At 42.8% G+C, this 13334-nt stretch overlaps 1 protein-coding gene across 2 annotated transcripts in view; it reads right to left on the reverse strand.

Annotated features, from left to right (window-relative positions):
* The window catches only part of ARHGAP26 (Rho GTPase activating protein 26), a 313981-nt gene that overhangs the window by 59361 nt on the left and 241286 nt on the right, over window positions 1-13334 (reverse strand). For both annotated transcript variants that reach the window (XM_045028598.1, XM_045028597.1), the window contains exon 19: window positions 8780-8921. In XM_045028598.1, the coding sequence (XP_044884533.1) occupies window positions 8780-8921 (142 nt within the window). The remainder of the gene's footprint in view (window positions 1-8779; window positions 8922-13334) is intronic.

Consider the following 13334-nt stretch of genomic DNA (forward strand, 5'->3'; position numbering starts at 1 on the left):
TGTATTAACATCTATTCCTGTAATCAGTGCTATGGTCCAGCACCTCTGTTTTATGTCTCATCTGAAAGATCATCTCTAGCACTACACTATACTTTTCACCTCACCATCCTACACCACAGAGGCACTGATTCTGTCCTGATTCAGACGGAATAGTGCCACTGAATCACTAGCATCCCTTTTTGAAGCACCTAAATGTTTCTAAGGGCATATATCTACCCTGCAATGAAAAACCCATGGTTGGGCCCAGGCCAGCTGACTCGGGCTCATGCTAAGGGGCTGTTTAACTGCAGTATAGACATTCAGGCTTGGGCTAGAGACCAGCTCTAGGACCCTGCGAGGTGGGAGGGTCCCAGATCTTGGGCTGCTTCACTGTAATGGAAGACAATGCAATCATGAAAAGAGGTAGTGTCCCTCGGCTGGACTAAAAATCATAGAGAACACCTCTTTAACAGTTAATCTTCCAAAGCAGGGATTTTCCATTTGCATTGTACTAAAGGCTATCAACAAAGCTAATGAGAATTTATATCAGAGGGGTAGCCGTGTTAGTCTGGGTCTGTAAAAAGTGACAGAGTCCTGTGGCACCTTATAGACGTATTGGAGCATAAGCTTTCGTGGGTGAATACCCACTTCGTCGGATTTACGTGAATCACTTATTTCCAGTCTCTTCCGATCAGATATCTCTGCTGGATTCTGGGGAAAAACTTGTAATGTGCATCTATATTTTTGTACACAGCGGAACAAGGAACAGAACAGAAGTCCAACATAAACAATATGAGTGGAACACTTCTGTAATATTAAAAATTAATCTTGGATACACAACAGGAAGAAATCCTCTGCAGTACTGTGAAATAACTTAGAAACAATGTTGCCACAACCATAATAGAGCATGGCATTGAGTAACCTCTTCATCACCACTTCAAAGCGATGAAGACTATATTAACAGAGGGTTCATGGACAAGGGCAAAAAGAAAACCTTGGATACACATGCTAGAACTATGACTCAAGACTATTAACAGCTTCTCTCAATCTGTCAGCTCAGACACACACACTTTGTTCACCTATGCTGCAGGTAATATTTTTACACTTTGTAACACTGGATTGGGACCTTTGTCATTGTGTCCAACCAGATGGGTTTATTTCCTGTTATTTTGCAATTCTGGTCTCCTATGCAAATAAATGTATATTTTATTTAAGAAAAATGGAATTGGATGCGGTGACATGTTTGGGTTAATTACCATTAGGACCACCAGAGAGACAAAAATCTGAGTCGGGGCAATTGTAATAATCTGAACACCCTTTCAAAGCACAGGATTGCCAAAGGTGTTCTAGAGTAGGCCAGCCTGGGTATGGGGAGAGCCAAATGTGTAGCCTTGCAACCAAACCGGGCACACAAGAGATGGACCCAGATCAAGGTTTGAATTTCTCCAAGGTTTACATTTGTTTGAATTGAGGGTTCCTCTCTCTCTCTCTCTCTCTTTGGGTGTGAGCAAGTACTTTTAGAAAATTCAGATTAATTTGAGTTTAACAATATTTTGCAAGTGAATTTAATACTCATGAAAGAGACTAGAAGCCCTCCTGGGGAAACTGTGCAGTTAGGCATCTTCTACACAGCTCACTACAGAAGGGATGTGGACAAATTGAAAAAAGTCCAGTGGAGGGCAATGAAAATGATTAGGGGGCTGGGGCACATGACTTACAGGGAGAGGCTGAGGGAATTGGGCTTGTTTAGTCTGCAGAAGAGAAGAGTGAGGGGGCATTTGATAGCAGCCTTCAACTACCTGAAAGGGGTTTCCAAAGAGGATGGAGCTAGGCTGGGTTCATTGGTGGCAGATGACAGAACAAGAAGCAATGGTCTCAAGTTGCAGTGGGGGAGGTCTAGGTTGGATATTAGGAAAAACTATTTCATTAGGAGGGTGGTGAAGCACTGGAATGGGTTACCTAGGAAGGTGGGGGAATCTCCATCCTTAGAGGTTTTTAAGGCCCGGCTTGACTAAGCCCTGGCTGGAATGATTTAGTTGTGGTTGGTCCTGCTTTGAGCAGGGGGTTGGACTAGATGACCTCCTGAGGTCTCTTCCAACCCTAATGTTCTATAATTCTACGAACGCACTTCAATTCTGACCTGTAACCAAGACTGCAAACCTTCAGTCAAGTTATTTAACCTCTCCAGGTCCACCTTTACCTATCCACAACATGGGATGGGGATAATACTTTGGCAAAGCACTGTGTGCACATGCAGCACCTTTCACCAGAATATCTCAAGTATCATCATTGCTATGTTTTCACTTCCTTTGGTCTCCAATTGTTGAGTCATATTGCCTTTGTTTTTCAGTAGTAATTTTACCCTGCTGGCTTTGGTGGAGCTACTCTGGATTTACACTGGCATAACAGAGCATAACAGAATGCAGGCCTTATGACATTAATGCAAGACTCCTAAGGATCTGTGACTTAACAGATAGCAAGCCAGCAATGGTGCAGCTGCACTGGTGGGTGTAACGCCAACATCACTGCTAACAGTAGGAGGTGCTCACGATAGGCAGATTTCAGAGTGATAAAATCCACCCTGTATACACTAGCAGCAGCTGCACCATTGCTTGCTGTTACTAGAATACAAATACTATTTTTTCTAGCATAGATGGATACTTTATAGGAATTTAAAGATGAATGAAATATTATGCAGGCATTGTAGAGAAGATGGGGGCGGTGTGATAAATTAGAGGGAGAAGTAGCACCAGGGCGGAGTGGGCCAATCCTTAAGGGCCTTTTGTGGCTGTTCCTAAAAGGTCTCTACAATGTTCCAATATTCTTCGTCAGATCCACTTAGTGTAGTCACTGTATATTCCCAGTGTCTGGACAAGTTTGGGTTTGGGATGATAGTGAGCTAAAACTGCATCTGGATAGGAATATGGTGATTGTAAAGAAGCAACTGGAGATGGAGTTGGTGACAGATGTCCTTACAGTTCACGGGCTTACCCGTTCAACTGAAACTTTGGTTCACAAGCTCAGGTTGATATCAAGAACATAAGAATGGCCATACTGGGTCAGAACAAAGGTCCATCTAGCCCAGTATCCTGTCTTCTGACAGTGGCTAATGCCAAGTGCCCCAGAGGGAATGAATAGAACAGGTAATCAGCAAGTGATCCATCCCCTGTCACCCATTGCCAGCTTTTCTGGCAAAAAGAGGATATTAAATCGTCAGCTAATACTCTATGTCTTAAAAGCAGTAATGCACAAGAATGTTTTTCTCCATCTTCACTAGGCAAGGTGACTGACATTTTCTTTCAGATGTGGCTGTCACTTCAGTTAGCTATGCCTGGATTAGCTTCACACTGGAATATATTTTACTCTGCATGGGACTACCCTTGAAAACTACCAGGAAGCTTCAGCTAGAGCAAAATACCTGCCTGCTTAATGAAAAGTGAAGCATATTACACATGCACTTCATAGATTGCGTTGGCTTCATGTCAAAGTTTGATTTTGATCAATAAAAGCCCTCCATGGGTTGGATCCTGCCTTCCACCCTGGTGTTATGATCACCTGAAATGTTCCAGATAACAATTCCTAAACTTTGTATGTCTGGGCAGCAAGTGTTCACCAGAGGATCTTCAGTTCCTGAATTCTCTCCTTACCTCCTCCACACCCCCTTGGTCTGACCGTCTGTTGACTTGCAGAGCACACTGCACGGCACATGTTGTTTCCTCAAGCATTCCTTGAATGGGCAGAATCTTAATCTTTTGTGGAGTGGAAAGTTTTTCAGTTTACTGGTGACATGGTCAATTTGGATTTATTTCTGTATGTGTTTAAATGTTTAATGTTTATGCTTCTGAGAGGTGCACTATATACGCTGACAGCAAACATTATAGAGGGCTGAGGAATCCTTGCCTGGAGGACAAACAGCACCTCTTCGTGTTTTCTTTTTAAAGATTATTCTGTAGGTTTAAAACAGGGTCTGGTTTCATTCTTGTAAATACAGCATCATAAAAATGGTACAGTTATTAGAAAACTAGCCCTATCCATGTGAGGGTTGCATGCTATGCCTTTCAGAAAAGCAACTTCTGGAATACAACCACTTTTTACAATTTTGCTGTATTATTAGTTATTATTGGGCTATATAAATGTAGTGCCTAGAGGCCTCAGCTGAGATTTGGACTCCTGTGCTAATCACAGTGCAAACACACAGGAAAAACAGCCCCTACATCGAAGTGTCCACAGTCTAAATAAACAGGACAGAGAAAGGCTGAAAAGGGTTAACAAAGGCACAGAGAGATTCATAGATGTCAAGGCCAGAATAAACCATCAGATCATCTCACCTGACCTCCTGGATATCACAGACCAATTAAAGCAAAGAGATGTGACTTGCCCAAGGTCACAGAACTGGTTGTGACAGAATTGGGAATAGAACCGAGGCTTCCTGACTTCCAATCCAGTGCCCTTTCCACTAAATCACACTGTGTTCCCGGGCTGTTGTAACTAACCAATTTAATACAACTAGGAAAGGACAAATGCCACAGGGATCCTGACACCCAACCTTTTTTGCAGAAGCCACTGGCAATGCAGTTTGAGCATAGAGTCATTGGCTATCATTATGAGAAACCTCCAGTAGTTCTATCCACCTGTCATCCCCCCTGTTCTTTGCCGTTCTGGAAACTAGGAGCCATTTTCTGTTCTCACCTACACTAAATAGAGACAAATTCTATTGTCATTAATGAAATAGGTAAATGTCCTTATGTGTATTGTATGAAAGATGTGTCTGGGTATGGAGGAGTAGACTGGTCAGTAGTTATAGACAACTTAAAGCATCACTTTGGTATAGATCTCAGCATAGCAGGAAGGAAATGAGGATGGATGAGACAAGAGAGGGCACGGCGATGAGTATAGAGGGAGCTTATACCATGGCTTTGTCTTCAGCGCCATTAGTTCCCATTAAGGGTATGTTTAAATGTTGAACTGAGAGCGTGATTCCAGCTTGAGTAGACACACTTGTGCTAGCTCTCATTGAGTGAACCCACTAAAAAATAGAACATAGCTGCAGCAGCAAGAGTGGCTAACTGCCCTGAGTACTTACCTAACATCTCCGAGGGAAACGTTCTCAGGGGGCTAGCCCTGTCACTCGTGCTGCCGTGACTGCACTATTTTTAGCATTTTAGCTTGATGACGGCTCACATGAATATGTCTCCTCGAGTGGGGAATCACATCCCCAACTCAAAAGCATAGACATACCCGATGAGAGGTAATGTAATGTGATTGCAAGAGGTTTCTGAAATTCAGTCAGGCTGGCTGGGGGAAGGAGGGAGGGAACTCTTTGTAATGAAAGGGGTCATGCACAGAAGAGAGGACAGAAGTGAGAAATTGGTGTGACTGCTCCATTCCGGTGACATTAGGAGAACACTGAACTGGGGATAAATTAAGAGGAAAATTAATCATATTTAAAGATTTAAAAACAGGCTGGCCAAAGTCACACCAGATTGTAGCATTATTTTATCTAGGGTATTTTTATTTTTTAAAAACGTAATCTCCCTCCAGAGTAGATCTGGAAAGGCCTGTATTTCATTATGTTCTGTACCTGGACCTAACTAAACTGATACGATGGCAGGCAGTGAGGAGTCTAGATTTCTGAGTTAGCAGATCATCATCTCCATCAAGCAGCTTGTTATTTTCATGCACTCTCTGCCCGAGGCTAACCTGTGAAAATAAGGTTCTTGAACCTATCAAAACGGTGTCAACTGCCTGGATAATTTCAAAGGGGACTACCAGTATGTATTAAATTGAAATCATTCCCAGCCAAGGGAGCTGAGAATGTTTCATCTGAGGAAGTTGGGAGATAAGTTGTTTTTGGTGTTTTTAAATTCTTTCCCCTGTTTTAAAAGGCCAAAACTCTATTTTGAACACTTAAACAGTGTAAGTTAAGGTTTCTTCATTGTGACAGTTTAGTTGGCCAGATATCTCGAAAAATGAAACAATAAATAGCGTAGAACAAATTCCTTTCTGTTATTCTTTCTGTTATAAAGTGCCTGTCTGATTCAGAGGGCACTTGGAGAGTCATATCTGAAAAAGTTCTAGTTCTGGATTGCTGGATAACGAACTGTACAGTAGCTTAGTCACGGCATGCCCAGAGGTTATGATAACATGCACTTGTGTTGAGCAGGCTTTCCTTCTGTCTGCAGCACTCCTTGAACAGCCCATAACAGACAGCTAAGGTTTTGTTCCAGCTCCCCCAGATAATAAAGCTTCCATTAATAAATCACATGCACAAGTTCTCTTTTCAAGTTCCCACATAAAATACCCTCTGGCAATGAAAAAACACTGAAATGCAGCCCACACGTAAGGGAGGTTTGAATCTTGTGTTTTCTGCAATCGTCTCCCTCATTTTTTTTTTTTTAAAACCACTTCAGATTAAACTCTTCAGCCAGTCTCATTTCATGCCTTTTCTGTCCAAGAGCAAATAATACATCACCAGGCCTGATTTCACACTGCTTTAGCCAGAATCCTTTGCAATCTATGATAAAAAAAGAATTGCAAACAAAGATTCAGTTGAGTCTTTCCTAAATCTCCAGCTTCTTCTGGTCATGCTTCCAGTAATTTTCTGCTTTTGTAGAAGTCAGTGCAATGACTGTTGGATGAGAACTGGTCTCAGGGTACTATGATACAGGTTATCCACAAACAGCATTCAAATGATAAGAGAAGTGCCTTATTATATCAAAATAAAAGAACAAGATGCTTGGACATTATCTATAAAGTGGGGGGAAATGGTAAGGAATGAAATGTGATACCAAAACAGGTTTCTCTTATTTTAAATCCACGTACTCTACTTCTGGTTCAAATGCAGCCCAAGTCAATAGCAAGCAAAGGTTCACAGATTCATAGATTTTTAAAGCCAGAAGATACCATTATAATAATCTAATCTGCATAACATAGGCCAAAGAGCTTCACCCTGTAACTTCTGAATTAAGCGAAAGAGTTTGTGGCTGAATTAGAGCATATGTTTTAGACAGACATCTGATTTTGATTTTAAATGTTTTGTGTGACAGAAAATTCACTACATCCTTTAAAAAGAACAGGAGTACTTGTGGCACTTTAGAGACTAACAAATTTATTTGAGTGTAAGCTTTCGTGGGCTACAGCCCACTTCATCGGATGCATGCAGTGCATCCTTTAAGGTTTTCCAGTGGTTAAACTGGCCTCAATGTCAAAAATTTGCATCTCATTCCCATTTTTAAATTGCTTAGCTCTTCAATTTCCAGCCATTACCTCTTCTTATGCCTTTATCTCTTGATTAAAGAGCCCTCTCCAATTAAAGATATTACTTATAGATCATGATCACCTTATCTCCTCTTCTTTTTGATGAGCTAAATAGACTGAGTTCCTTAAGTATCTCAGTATTCAAATCATTCTTGATGCTCTTCTCTGAACCATCTCCACTTTTTCCAACATCTGTTTTGAAGTGTGCTCACTAGAAAATGGAAGGCTGTTCAGTGCTCTCAGCCCATTTTCCAACAGATGGTTGACCACATTAAAAACAATCCACAGATGTTACCAGCATTAGCCGTGCTGATGGAGGTAAGAGTTGAGTTGCCATGGTCTGAATGAGCCATGGAGGCAGAATCAACCACTTGGTGATCCTTCCAAGTCAAAACTCTGACATTTTGAGTGAGCTGAACCTGTTCTGTGAACAGAGGACTATCAGCCTAACATTTTTAACAGACATTTAAAAAAAAAATAGGGAAAGGGGGTCTCAACCCATCTTCATTTTGTTCATTGGGTCTTTAGAACTAGGGACGCTAATGCAAAGCAACATGGCTGCTCACACATTAGAAACCAGCAACACACAGCTTCATTCCAAATAAAACAAACATTCTTCTAGCAGCTCTATTCCTTTAAGGATTATGGGCCAGATCCTTGACCACTACTAAGGCAAAGCAGCCAGAAAGCTACCCAAATATGGCATTTGAGGATTCCCTTCCCACAGGGGGAAACTCATGTAGTGTAAAGCCAACATAATTATGCTACTCTTTCTCTTCCACCTTGGGTACATGGGGGCATGTCAGGCAAGGAGATTGGTGTACCTGGAACATCTTGGGTTCTGCTGCCCAGGGATCACAGAACTGTCCCTATTGGATCATTTGTGCCAGTGGAGCAGACCTTAGGCTAAATTACATGAAGGACATTTGGCATGTGGACAGGGACTTTCAGAGCCTTAGATGAAAGAGTTAAATACTAAATAGTAGTAATAGTAATGGACTGATGGTATAGGAGATTTTTAAACTGAGGTGGGACATATTCCTAGGAGGGATGTAAAACCCGATGGTTGAAATTTCTGTTTCTTTAAAAGGAAAAAAACATCTATTGATGTCCAAAAGCATCTCTCTGAAGGTTGAACTGGGTGGTTATCCTTGCTGCAGATATTCTGCTCCGAGTTAACTAATATATACCAAGCAGCCAATAGAGGATAGTATGGAGGGTTATGGAAGACATGAGAATGAGAGAGTGTAAAACTAAATGAGATGGGGAAGGGATATCAACTTTCTACACTATTTTTATGCAGCCTAATTTCAAGCCCTTGGGGTAAGAGCTCAGGGGCTAGATAAGCTTTATCTCTCTCTATTAATATGATGTTTTAGAAGCATACTATAGGATAAGTATCATTCCTACTGAAGTTAATGAGCGAGCATCGTATCCTGTGGTGTGAGAACTGAGCCCCATCAGTCATGATAAGAAACCTTCTGAGTAGATAACAGTACAGCATTGTAACACAACTCACTGCCTCTAGGATTGACATACTTACGGTTTTCATTGGCCTGTGCCGTGTGGAAGAGTGTTAATGGTCTCTCACTGCAGGAAGGAGGCTTTGAATCAGTATTCTTCTTATGAGATAGTAGCAGCAGCTGCGAGTTTGGTGGTAGCGTCTCCGGTACAGTGTTAAATATCTATAAATAAAAGGATGGGGGTTTGGTGGGCTTGTTTTTCTTTCCTTTTTTTTTTTTTTTTTTAAAGAAAGGTCAAGTGTTGCTATGAAACAGGGGATGGAGGGGAACTCAGTTATTAGCACAGAGTCACAATAATTAAAGAAACAGCCTTTGAAAGTCAACTGTTTGACAGGTCACCTTTTCAGGGCACAGACAGTGTCATGTTGAATTCCACCCCCATCCCCATTGCACTCCACTTTCCTCTACTCCTCACCAAAGCTTTTCTTGCTGATTAGTAAAACATGAGTAAATCTCATAGCCTCAAACCCTTCCCGCTTAGAAGGCTGGCTTAGGCTTAGCAGCTGGCTGTAAAAGTTGACATACAGAAAGTAAAAATAAATAGATATCTATATATTTAAATCTGCATGCTGTGCAGCTGCTCCCCATAGGCGGGCAGTTCACAGGGTCTAGTGAAGCCAACCAGCTTGTGAATTTCTCGTAACTCCCATGCACAGCTGTCTGAAAACTAAGTTATCAATTTTTTCCTAAAGGGAATGGAATTTCTAAATGGGATGAACTGAAACAGCAGCATTGTGGGAGCTATTTGTTTCTTTTCTTTAACCCAGGGTTCAAACAGCACTGGGGATTCCTCAAGGCTACTCTTTCAAGGACTCACCTAGTAAGAATGCATTAAACACACACTTTGGTGCCATTTTCTGCCCTTTGGGCCCCAATTCTTCAAAGGCAGTCGCTGCACTGGGAAGTAATGCTGCTCAACACCAGGACTATGGAAAATGTTATTTCAAAAACTCCTCACTCCCACTCCTCCATGAATCCAAGACACTCAGCCGGGACACAACTATAATAGTGCTTTCAGATGTATCCAATCCCCTGTATAAAAGCTAAAAAATTCTGCCTGCCAACTAGTATAAATAGCTGCCAGAAATTCATTGCTTTATTGTTTTGTGACCAAAAAAACCCTCCACACTAATTTTTAAAAATAAAAATGCAAAAACACAGAAGCCGTAATCAGCTGTTTTAATGTCACATCTCTCCTGAAGGTATCAAAAAGCAGCGCCAGTGGTAAATGTTTCACTTAGGGTCCTTTAAGAAGTGGTATTTAAATTATGCTAATTAACTGTGAACCCAACAGTACGTAGGCCTTGCTGAAGATCTGTCCTAGTCAATCTAAGTCTTGACCAATACTAATACTTGGGCTACACGATTGCCAGGGTGATTGTTGCACTTTATGTCTATTAAAATTCAGGTGGCCTGATAATTTAACTCAACCTGCTGAAGTTTTATACACTTCACTCTGAGGATGGCACATATTTGGCTCTTTAAAAAAGCTGATCTCCATTTTCTACTGCAACTTTTTCCAGGGGAAACCAACCAACAGCAGCTTACCCGTGTGAATAATCAAGCCTTCTACATCACACAGCTGACAGCACATCAGCCAGATTTCCTATCTGTAAATACTGCTCAAGCAGAGCTTCTATATACTAGGCCAGCGTTTGTCAAACTGGGGTCCGCGAGGGTACTTCAGGGGGTCCGCAGGCCCTGCTGATCAACTCCTCCTCCTCCCTCCTGCATGACGGGGAACAGTTGTTTAGTGGGGTGCAGGAGGCACTGGGAGGGAGGGGGAGAAGTGGGGATGGAGTGTGCTCAGGGGCGGGGGTGGGGAAGAGGCGGGGCAGGGGCAGGAAGAGGTGTGGCCTTGGGCGAAGGGGTGGAGTGTGAGCGGGACCTGGGGCTGAGTGGGGGGATCCGTGAAAAATTTTAAATCAAAATGGGGGTCCTGGGGTTGCTAAAGTTTGAGAACCACTGTACTAGGCCAATGTTTTTCAAACTGTGGGTCGTGGCATGTCAGGCACTGGGTCGCTCTGGTCAGCACTGCCTACTTGGACGTTAAAAGACCCACTGACAGCGCTGCCCAGCTAAGGCAGGCTAGTGCCTACCTTTTCCGACACTGTGGTGTGCCCCGCAAGCGGCCAGCAGCAGGTCCAGCTTCTAGGCAAGGGGGCCATGGGGCTCCATGCGCTTCCCCCGCACCGAGCACCAGCTATGCACTCCCATTGGCTGGTTGTCGGCCAATGGGAATTGGGAGGGGGTGTGCCTCCAGGCAAGAGTTGCGTGCCTCCGCCTAGGAGCCGGACCTGCTGCTGGCTGCTTCCAGGGCACAGCCTGGTCTGCGGTGCACCCCGGCTGTGCCACTGACTGGGAGCCGCCAGAGGTAAGTCCGTGCCCCAATCCCCTGCCCCAGCCCTAAGCCCCCCAAAACCTGGAACCCCTTCCTGCACCCCAAACCCCTCATCCCTGGCCCCACCCCAGACCCTGCACCCCATCCCAGAGCTCTGACCCCCTCCCACACCCCAAGCCCCTCATCCCCAGCTCCGCTGGGCATCAACAATTTTCTTCAACTGGGTCCCCAGGAAAAAAGTTTGAAAACTACTGTACTAGGCTACATACTGTGTAAAGGAACAGGAAGTGGTGATTACTCACTTTGCAAAAATTCTTTTCATATTCAGGGCCAGCGATGAAGACCCTGATAAACAAAAAGCTGCCTGTGAGTGTAAGTTGCTGGACACACTGCAAGACAGAACGTGTATTCCTACCTGAATGCTCCTTTTCAAGATCTACATATCTAACTCACACATTCATTCACACAGTTTTGCTTTATGTATCAGCTGAAGGAGTGCCAAGCCACAATTGCTCTCACAAGTAGCTTGGTCCATTTCACGTGCTACTCTTGCTCCCTAGGAGTGACCAACAACCAATGGCTGCCCTGGGTATCTGATACACATCCCTTTCTCCTTGTGACCAACTCATCTGGTACAGGAGGTGGACCACCTAAGCAGGGCCGGCTCTAGGTTTTTTGCCGCCCCAAGCAAAAAATTGGCTGTCCCAAGCTCCAAGAGTACAACTGCCCAAGCCACACAGACACACACAGACACACACAAAAGAATGGCCAGAATGCCCCCTCCGGGAATTGTGCTACCCCAAGCACGTGCTTGCTTTGCTGGTGCCTAGAGCCAGTCCTGCACCTAAGATTTAGACACATTTGCTTTTTCAGTCTAGGTTTCTTAAAGCTTCCCATTCAATTCAACGAGAAAAAATTATTACAACACTGGTATAACTTGTCATACCAAAAAGGAAGACTGACACTTGAAGTAGTATCCACCAAAGCTCCCACTTTCTTGTATTCTAGGTCACCTGACCCAGGAGACAAGAGATGTGTTACAAGATGCTAGTCCCCAACTCTGCTCCATTAGGGATTTTTATCTACTGAAATGGTAGGACTAATGACTAGCCTTGCCCATACAGGAATTCCTTAATCAGAATAAATGTTTAACTTCCTTTCTTTTGCTCCTCTATTTAGATCTCCCATTGATATAACACTCTGCATGGAAGTTGCAGTAATAAAAACCCCAAACAAATAAAAAAGAAAAAAAAACATTATTTACTCATTGGATTGTGTGTTATTGTTTCTCACAGAGAGTTGAAAATTAACTTCCAACAAAAAAACAAAACAGAAAAACCAGTCACATGCTTTAAAGCAAATATGTATGTAACTTCTAACTAAATAAGGCTCAACCGAGACCATGTGGTTTTAATTTTGCTGGAACCCATTATAAACCAATTTAATTAAACCTATAAGCGTAGCATCTCATCCGTGATAATCTTCCATAATTTTGCCTTGCAGTTAAAAATTTTAATTGATCCTAATGTTCGCACAATGGGTGATATCACATAATCACTGAGTCTTGTGCTCATAAATTCAGTGATGCAATTTTGCAGAACTGGAGATCACTTTGCGCAAAAGAGGCTACACGTTTTCAGATGCTATATCAACTTTATCATTGTTTCCTTTCCATCTAATCTACCCTTTGCAGATTGCTAAATACTTATTTACAGAGTGACATGTATCTGGTTTTGTAGCCTAGACTCCATTCACTGAGGTCACTTCTGTCGTACAAGGTTCAGAAAATACCCTCCCCAATGGTCTTTCTGCTTTTTACAAGCTTCTTTTATTAAACCAAAAGTTTTTATAACACCATTCTCTCCCCCACCCATTGTATTTTCCGTGGTGTACCAACTCCAAAAATTAAAAGTATTGCTGGCCCTGCAAAAGCCCATATTTTAGCAGATCAAGACACTCATTTTATAGACAATTTGCAGCCCTGGATAACAGCAGGATAATAGCATGTTGAGCTGCTGTTAATGATCACAGCTCGATCATGTGGTTCTGTGCGCTTAATTTACTCAGCACAGTGGGAGCAAGACGACAACCTTCACGTGGTGCTTTGTTAAGTGCTGGTGTTTTTTGTGCGCTGTGTTTTGTGCAAATCCACCAACATTTCAATGTCATCAATTGGCCACTGGATGTCATTTTACCAACCTCCCGGTGAACATAGCAATGATTATACTTCCTCA

This window comes from Mauremys mutica, chromosome 8 (assembly GCF_020497125.1).
Source record: "Mauremys mutica isolate MM-2020 ecotype Southern chromosome 8, ASM2049712v1, whole genome shotgun sequence".
In the NCBI taxonomy this organism is placed as follows: domain Eukaryota; kingdom Metazoa; phylum Chordata; order Testudines; family Geoemydidae; genus Mauremys; species Mauremys mutica.